The following is a 9,930-nucleotide window of genomic DNA, read 5'->3' as shown; positions in this document are numbered from 1 at the left end:
ACCTTGCACACTGAAAAGTTATGAATCCTTCATTGTTTAGAATCATCAGTGTTTGTACATTCCTCTCTGATGGCAGGTGGATAGAAGATACAGCACCTTCCTCAGGCTGCCTCTAGCAACACCAGCTAGGCAGTCTGCACATGCCTGTGCATTCCAGGTGGGGAAAAAAGGGCTTGTTTTAATTAGAAATAAAAGGCTATTGCTCATCATTATAGAAGTTGAGAAAACAAAAGTCTGTTTTGCTAGCCAAAGGAAGTGACACAATAACCTGAAAATATTTACAACACAGACGTCTTTACTTGAGATATGGTGCATTGTTTTTCCTTGCTGTCCCATTTGCGTAGCTGACAAGAAGATTTTCAAAATAAAAAAAACTATTGAGGCTTCAGAAACAGTTGTTTCAATGTAACAGTTAAAATCAAATTCATTGTAGAATAGTCTAACACTTCAGAAAAGTCTAAAAGGTTTTGTCAGGGAAATACCTGACCAGTTGTAGTCAAATTAAAAATAAACTGCTCCCTGCACCCCCAACCTCACTAGCCTATAAATATACATAAGGTGGTGAACAACGTTTTATCTTGCTGCATTAAAGAATTGTTAGTAAGAGTGTGTGTGTGGGGGGGTTGTTTGGGGTTTTTGTTTTTACACACACTTTGTAGACAAATTTTACATAAATTTAATCCTCACTTAATTAACCCAAACCATTTCCACAACTAGAGGAGGCTGCAATCAGTTCCACACTCAAACTGTTTTTCAAAACAAATTTTGTAAACAGTGGATAAGTTGGGTTCCCCTCACTATCGGCACAATTCAGCTCACACGCGATGTTTTTTATCTGCATTATGGATTCTTCTTTAAAGTACACTGCAATGTCAAATTCATAGAACAGCAATCACATTCTAGAATGCAAGATACCTTCTTTGAAGGTGCTCCTGTAGATGGCACATCAATTACTGAAGAAGAGTTTGTGTAGTTTTGTAAATATGACCCATCTCCAGGGCTTGGGGTTTCTAGTGGCAAAATTCCAAAGCTGAGAACAAAATGAAGAGGAAGGGTCAATGTCAATATTAGACCATGAGAGCTGGCCTGATTGTGTGGTTAAAACAGGGACCCAGATGATCAGCTTTATTTCAGAACTACTTCATTGATTTATGTTAACCCTCTAATATCTCACTATCCTCATCTATAAAAAAAACCCACGTTAATAGAGAATATTCTTATTCCTGAAATTGAAAAATACAGACCTTTCTTTGCCTGCCTGCATAATAACTAATAGACACAGACCATCCAAGTATTAATGGCTTGTAACATAATGCTGTTTAAATAAGATGGCATATAGGACAGAGCATGTATTTATGTGCTTTTTAGAAGAGAGCTATTCTTCAAGGAACGCTCTTAAGAGCTAATTTCAGAGCAGAAACATATTCCTTTAAAGATTTTTCCAGTGTGAACATCACAATAAGCAATATACTGAATCAAGAGTTCCTCTCCTTAATAAAAAATACCAACTGCTTGTTTAAAAAAAAAAACAAAACCAGAAGAGCTGAACACTAGGATTAAGAGCAGTTACTGAAGTTGTTTAGCTTTCGCAACATTATTTATAATACACTATCAACATGCCTGTTCCAGTTTGCTGTTTCAAATCACAAACATTATCAACAGCACAGCTGTAGACAGAAGTTGTCTATCTCAAGGACTTACCTTGGAGTTAGCGGGCTCAAAGCCGCAGGTCCCCCCAGTAAACTCCGCCCAGTTTTTGGTTTATTTTGCGCCTGTTTAGACAATATGGCAGTTCCTGACCCAAGTGGGACAGCATCTGGTGAAATTACAGCCGAGTCAATGTAAGACATAGAAGAATCAGTGTTCAAGGAGGAGTATTTTGAATTGGAGGATTCTAGGTTGATTCTGTTCAACTCCTGAAAAATGGAAGGCAGCTGTTAAGACACCCATGCAGTGTAGTTTCTAATTAGCATTTTTCAGTTAAGCTGGAAAGACTGCTTTAAATACAATGATTTTAGCAAAACTCACAATCGTGTCTTGCGGTGTTTCCATAAGGACAGTCTCAGGCTGTCTATGGGATATGTTGTGATTAGATACCAATGTTGTGCAAGTGTTAGGCAGACAGCTGCTGAAGTTCTGTAAAGATGTTAATTTAAATGTTTGGTCAGGGTCTGGTTTTTCACCTGTAAGATTGGAAGGAGATTTAAGTACAGTTATTCCTGAGTCTATACGCTGAATATTCAGTCTGAAACAAGGAGGACAGGGGACAAAGTATTGTAGAAGGGGTGCGTTCTTATTTCATTGTTTTAAAACCCCTTACGCCAAATCAGAAGCATTCTTCCACTACAGAACCCTGGACAATCAGTTTTATTAAAAAAATAGTCCTGCTTTTTTAAGTTATTCTCAGAAGCATGGTTTGTAAGGGTCTACACCAACTGTAGGTCAGAAAACATATGCTATTGTTAAATCAAAAAATGTGTAAATAGTGAAAATGGAAGAAAACAAGACAAAAGCTCTAAACACTGGCAAAGTATTTTAAATGCATTATTGCTCACAAAACCACTCCCAAATAATTCTGCTGGCATTTTCCTTACTAGTTCTGGACAAGGAGTAAAATAAACCTTGCCACATGACAATGGCAAATCAGAAAGCTTGACATAACCAGAAATGTAGAAAACATCTTCACTAGTGAAACAGTTCTGCAGACTTACCTATTTCACATAGCGATTCAAAAGGGGACCAGAGGAAAGGATTTAAACTAAGGCTCTTTTGGTAACATTCTGATCCTTTGGCAAGCCGGTCTGTCTTGCTGCAAAAAGAATGTAACAGTTTATAGGGAAACTTAAAAACAGCACTTTTGTTCAAGATAGCTTTCCAGAAGAGGAGTTGAAAAACAAAAACACGTTGAATGTCACAGCAACATTCCTCATTTTTCAAGCCACACAGTAATATTAAGTTCTTTTGAAGTTATTCGACATATTTAGACACAGATGAAAGTCACTTAGACACAGCCCTCAAAAAAGTTACATAAGCACTAGTATAGCTTGAGAATTTTTGTTTTAGAAAGATGCTGTTCTTCGCAACAGCTTTTTTCTTTTGCAAACAGCAGTCTGATAGCTAGCCTTCCAGCCATTTTAAATATCCATGGATAATACTTTTGCATATAAATTAGGCGCTAAACTGAACACCTAGGTATCTGGCTACAAAGATGCTTCTGCTGAAATAAGTTTGTTTGAGAACAGGTATACTAGGAAAGAATCCAAGAACACCACTATTCCTATTCAATCTGTTCACGTTTACTGAAACCTTTCTTGTATCTAGGCAAAAGCAAAACACTTAATTTGTAAAGTTATTCTGACTGGCAGTCCTCAAAACTTTCATCTGAAGGTTACAGCTGTACATCTGCAAAATAGATACAGAAAAATCAAAATAGCAACACTGAGAAACAGGCCTTGAGAGTTTCTCTTCGGGAAGAATACAGAACAAACCTAAAACATATCAAAAAAAACCCCAAAATACTCTTGGATTGCATGCTTAACCTGGAAAAGAGGATTTCATGGTTTCAGTCAGTCAGAAGCTCTGGGTGAAAGAAACCATTCATGCATTCCCAAGTTAGATGGCTTCCACAACTATCTACCTGCACCTATCATACTCCGAAATTGTGCAGGCCATATAACCCAGAGACGGGTGTACCCTGTGGTGACTAAAAATATATTTGACTAAAATTGGGCTTGGTCAAATGAAAACCCCCAAGCTTTATTAGACAAAATAAAAAAGTCACATTACCAGTAGACATGTCCCAGTAAGGAGAGTGTAAAGCATGCAGAGTCACCAAACTCCATAACAATGTCATCATGGCTTTTCTGTTTATTCAACACTCCACCAGATAAGATCTGCTCTCCTTCTGCAAGCCTTTTTAAAAAACAAGAGGTTTAAAGGGGTTACAAGGCTCACAGTATTGGTAGTCCAGTGTTTTCACCCTGCTGCAAACAAAAACAGAAATCCACTGTCAGCGTTCACAAGTTTCAAACCACATACAAACTAGTTCCTGCAAATGAATTTTGAATAATTGATGGATTCCTCTAGCAACATGGAAGTATGCAGTATTCTGAAGCCAAACATCTCTATTGGGAGGGAGGAAAAACAAAACAAACCCAAAACCCCACACCACTCCAAAACCAGAGACACACAATACAACATGACTTTTCCAGAAGTGACTAATCTTAGGTAGAATACTAAATGGAGGACGAGAAAGTCTTCTAGACACTTCATTTTTGAAGTTACTTCACCTAGTAACAAGCTAAGACAACACTTAGTTTGGCTTTGTTTCCCAACTAAGAAATACAAACTGTGAGGCTCCACACACTCAGTTAAGATCCAGTATTGAGATATGGCACAGACTTTGGATTTTAATGCCTTGCTTTCTTGCAAGAGGGGCTCAAAAGGAGAACAAAGGCTCAGTTTGCATCTACTACACCTGCAGCGAGCAGTACTGCTCACAAGGCATGGGCCACTCACTATTAGGCTTGAAAATGACTTTATACAACTTCTGGGGATGGGAGGCATTCTTCTGGCATTTGAGACCAACACCTGCACAAACAAACCATCTCTTCTTGCCTCAACTTGAAGCTGTATTTGTAGGTAGATGCTTCTATCAGTATAGACCATTGCCACAAGAAAATAAGGTACATCTGTATAAATGAGCTCATATAACTAACAGCAGTGACAGTTAAATTTAACAAATTCTAAAGAATACGTTTAAGAAAACCCATCTAGCTAACTGAAATCGGTACTATATGCACACACCAGACTTTTTGTAAAAGCAAGGGAGATCAGCTTCAAGCGTATTCCACTGGGATCTTTCCAGGTAGAGCATTAGCATGATTTCCCTTTCAACAGAAGAGGCAAAGAAACCTGTATCCTAATAGCTCCAAGTGTCAGAAGAAACAACAAGTCAAGACATCCTCGCTACTCTAAGATGTCAAAGGACTCGCCTACTAAAGAGAGTATCAAAGGCTAAGGAGCTTCCCCTGCTGCCTCTAGAGATGCCTGCATTTTGGTTACACGTTGCGAGCAGGATCATGAATCTTGCAAAACAATCGCATCATACTGCATGAAACTCCAAACATCACATTACCTAGTCTGAAGAAATTAAGCTTTTTTTTGGTCATTGGAAGAGGGTCACTCAAAAAAAAAATCAAACCAAAAAAGCTACAACACAACCACAAGCTGTTTTGTAGAGAGACTTTTAAGCTTCTATAAAGAACCCCCACAGTATTTAGTTTTTTGAACGAAAGTTTTTGCCTTTCTTGGTGCCTCATCCTCTCCATTCTGCACCTCAGCCAGACACTGTTTCCTACATTTGAGCTGAAAGGTCTACAGAGAAGTGACATACCCTCAATTAACAAACTCTCAGGGCATTAGGGCCTGTAGCTTGAGCAATTTCATTATCTACTCTTGCCATTAGATTCCAGAAAACCAGCAAGATAACCTTGACAGGGACATAGTAGTGTCAAGGTTAATTGTGATGTTGAATGCAGCGTTCTTGGATGTGGATTCAAGGTGAGTTTTTTGTGGGTTTTTAAAAACATATTTCTGTCTGCCATCTTTTTTCTCACCCACCCATTAGCAGTAACTGCGTAAGTAGAGCAAGCTTACTGTTTGAGGGAAGCGGTCTATCCACTCAATTCATAGTGGAAACACTTAATGAAATAAGCAAAGTATCAGAGAAACACAAAACCAAAACAAACACTTCCCAGAGTGGTCTCCTTGAGTCATCTCAGCAATCAATGTTTTCTCCCCCTACACAGCTTGACAACTCCTTTGTAAGTTATTCAATACCTTTTAGAGGTTTCTGCAATATGGGCTAATGTTTGTTAGGTCCATATCTGAAAGCAAAATGGATTGAACTTATAATAATCTTTAGAGCTGAAGGACCAATGAATTACTCATTTATGCAATATGACAGCTTTCAAAGAGGAAAAAAAATGCATTTGTAACCCTGGACAGAACATAAGGGATTTACTTACTTGCTGAGGTCAACACAACATTTTGCAAGCAGGTATTTACATTGTGGGGTAGTACAGCTGTGTCCCTTTAGAAGCCTGTATGCTTTATAGGCCTTTCCTGAGCGGTAGTAACACGTTGCCAGTAAAAACAGTGCTTCTTCTGAATGTACTAAAAAATATAAAAAAATAAAAAAGCCATCAGGTGCGTGTTTACCACTTTGATACAAAGAATTTGGGGGCAGGGAGCAAAAGCCAGCTAGGAACAAGACACAAGAAAACAAGTATTGATATTAGAGAAATTCATTACTGAATGAAGTGCATTTCTTTATTCGTCAGCATATAACAAACTTCCATATGCCATTATAGTATAGTCAGACCAACTCTTAACATCTACTGTTGTAAGAGAACTTTGATCCTTCTGGCTACCCAATCTAAATAAGTGATTAGCCAGCTTGTTGTTAAAATAACAGCAAGTCAAGCAAAGCAGTCGTTCCTAGCAGAACAGAGCTACTTTAACAACTCGCTGGCCACACCAAGCCTTGGCTCAGAGTGTATCACACCTGCTAGTGACACTTTGCACTAGCTTGAGCAGTGCATAAACACTGGCACGACAATGGCTGTTAGGAAATACAAGAACTTTCAGAAGGAAGATCTATTTCAGCCTAAGTAGCCTAATTAACAGTTTCAATCCTAATTTCAAGTGGTCTTTTCCTGTTTGCAATTTTACTTGTTACTTTTCTAGAGCATTTGATGCTGTATCTTCACATGACTTAGTAGAGCAGGTTTTCCAATATTAATGACTATTAAAGTCAGTCAATTACCAGTCACTTCTACCCCAACATTAAGTCTTGTCCTTTTTGCTGCCTACACTCATTATTTCATTGGGAACATGGCTTAACATTACCATTCAGATGCTTTATTTATTTTATGTTAGGAGGCAGCGATAGGGACAAGCTCTCCTACAAATCCTCTTCTCAAGCTGAGTCCTCACAAGTTTGTTAATTCTGAATGAAGTAGTCAAGCTTCAGGAAAAATCATCTCTATCTAAACAGAGAACAAGAGTAATCAAGACAGAAACATTTCTCTATGGCAGAAACAGGAAGTATTTAGATTTGGTGTCTGCTTCAACACTTCAACTGCAGAGATGAATTATGTACTGCACCGAGAATGTTCCATTCAAAGAGCTTGACTTGGCATCCAGATTTAAGACTGAGGTCAGACTTGCTGATTTTACTTGTGATTACAGCATAAAGGACAGAGAGCTAACCCCTGAAGTAACTTTAAAACCTTATGGTAAAGTTATCAGCTGAAACTTTAAACACCAGAGAATGTACTTCTGTGAGGTAACGGTGAGCATTACCATGCTGTGCTGTTAATTTGAGCATTAAGCTATGATTGTGTGACATATCTGTATGACTTCATTTTAACTCTGTTTTCTGGGTTTTAAGCAAAAAGAGGGAGATATCCAGATATACTCACAGGTTACATACAGCCATGGTGTCTTACCCTATTTTTTTGTACTTCCCCAAACGTTACACTCAAATCACCCTTATGCAATGATGTCTTTTAAATCAAAGAAAGGCTGTCTATAAAGGCAAGCAACTTAAATCTCCAAACAATCAAGAAAACCACATTACTCTATACTTTTCAGAACACGTTACCATGCAAATGGAATTCAACATTAAAAGAAACAATTCTGATGTTTGTTCCTCTACCTACACGGAACTCTTCAGAAAAATCAACGAGCATTGTACAAAAACCTCTTTGGGCAACTTGCTCAAATCCTTCGCTATGCTGAAAACTGACTATTTTAAGTTTGTGTCATCACCCGGATAGCGACAATGGAAACTGAAGACCCGAAGGGAGGACATTTTATTAGCTTTATCCGAAACCCACCAGAAGATCTTTTTGAAAATTAAAGTTAAATCAATTCTTTTATCCACTAATTTAACACACTTGAGTTCTGGGAAACTACCAAGCCACAGACATCCCCACAAGGACGGTAATTGCAGGTGGACTTAAAAGAAGTTCTTCTCAGGGTAAAACCCCTACTGCCAATATGGAGTCACTGTATTCAAGTTCAGCAGCTTCTGCAGTATAACTACTTATTTCAACCAGAAGCCAGACGTTTTGTTAGCAGTTAATTGCTTGAACCAAGTGACAGCATGCATGCTGTTCTCTCTCAGCACTGTTGGTCACCGAAAAAAGCTGTTTGAAGTACTCTTGCAGAGTATTACTCTGCAAAGATAGCGTCAGTATCAAGTCATATATTTTTCTCTTGGCTGCTGCAAGAAGCAGATTCCCTTTGTTTCTACATCCTTGCCAATTACCTTCAATCTAGCATCTCCCTGCATCTCACAATGTGCTGTGTTCAGGAGAGATATGTCATCCCTAAAACACTATTTCCTTTATGCACACCTAGATTATAAGGTTCCATAATATTCTACACAACACTTTTCATTTAAGCACCAGATGGAAGACCCCGGATGTCATGGGTAACCTTGGCATGAGGGAAAAAAAAAAAAGTCTTTATTTCTCAAAAATTAGGTTTGTGCTTCCATTGTTAAGAAGTGCATCATGGGCATGTCAGGCAAAACATCGAAAGCAAAACATTTCATTACAAAACACGGAGCATGAAACAGGTTATACAGTTTAATTCACATTATAAGCTCAAGCTGTTTAGCATGAGAAATTCCATTATGCTTATATTTTAGCTTAAGGGTTGGGTTGGTTTTTTTCACGTTAGTGATTAGGGGACAATACCTTTCAAAACAGAGAAGAACAGCTCAACACCAGTATCGAGGAGAAAGAAGTAGAACAAAAAGCTTATCTGAGGTCACGGAGGAAAGGTTAAGAAAAAAGAGGGACTAGAACACAAGAAGGTGGTCTTTGAAGGACCCAGGAAAAGTACAGATTTCTGTTACTGCTGCCTGCTCAGTATCCAAGACACCCTAGATCTGACAGCATTACAATGAAGTCACAATTAACAAGCATTCAACAGGAGATACCTATTCCATATGTTCTGATTCTCATTGTCTCAATTTCACTACGCTTTTCTCTCATCATCACAAGATCATCTCTTTCAGCTAACACACCAAATATCTGAACAGCATTATTAGCAAAGACAGCTTTCAATATCAAGACAATTTGTAGAATTTGTGTACTGCATCTATCCTCAAGTGTCCTTGGAAGGCATGCAATGCTTAAGGTTATTAAAAAAACTCTCTCCCATCTGATACCATACAACAGATCACTGTAAACGTTGTACTTAAACACACAACTCTGAGTTTAATTGTTTTAAGGAGGTTTTACTGTAAAACATTGCTGCTGTTACATGATTTGATTTTCCAACCTAATTGTGAGGCATTCTTCCACTTTCCCCAAGCAGAAAGTTAAACTTCATTATCACAACAACAGGGGTAAAACAAAGCTGGACCAGAGGCTCAAAAATCCTAAATCAAAATTGAAAAAAAGCATCAACTTTATATTTGCAAAGTACATACCTTCTGCATATAATCTTTCTGCAAGGAACACTGCATCGCGGTAAGCATAGTGGTTAAGTGCTTGCCATATAGCAGCCTGCAAGACAAGAAAATAATCTAGATTTAGAGACAAGCTTTAAAAATGCAAAACTCATTAGCTCTTACTGTCAAAAGGCAAAGTTCAATTTTGTTTTATTGGAGTCATAAGAAGAATGGAGAAGGACAAACATGCAGGCCAAGTTTTAGTTGTTTCAACTATTAGTAAGGAGACTTAAAAAAACCCTGACGACTTAGCACTGAAGTCATGAACCAATCTAACAATGTTGCTCACTAGTTACCATACACAACCATCTATAAACCTCAGCCAACACGCACTGAAATAACAGTGAGTACGTCCACTCGTTACTGAGTTTTAGCCTGGTGCATAACTGAGCATGAAT

General features: G+C 38.1%; 1 protein-coding gene across 1 annotated transcript in view; it reads right to left on the bottom strand.

The window, feature by feature from the left end:
* Window positions 1–9,579, bottom strand: part of CDC27 (cell division cycle 27) — a 34,086-nt gene extending 24,507 nt beyond the window's left edge. The window contains 6 exon segments of the mRNA XM_009320439.1: window positions 916–1,030; window positions 1,702–1,916; window positions 2,029–2,183; window positions 2,712–2,809; window positions 3,787–3,912; window positions 9,512–9,579. Of these exon segments, the coding sequence (XP_009318714.1) occupies window positions 916–1,030; window positions 1,702–1,916; window positions 2,029–2,183; window positions 2,712–2,809; window positions 3,787–3,912; window positions 9,512–9,579 (777 nt within the window).
* Between the last annotated feature and the right edge of the window lie 351 nt (window positions 9,580–9,930).

The sequence above is a fragment of the Pygoscelis adeliae genome, unplaced genomic scaffold, assembly GCF_000699105.1.
Source record: "Pygoscelis adeliae isolate BGI_AS28 unplaced genomic scaffold, ASM69910v1 Scaffold203, whole genome shotgun sequence".
NCBI classification, from domain to species: domain Eukaryota; kingdom Metazoa; phylum Chordata; class Aves; order Sphenisciformes; family Spheniscidae; genus Pygoscelis; species Pygoscelis adeliae.
This window is presented reverse-complemented; position numbering and strand designations above follow the sequence as displayed.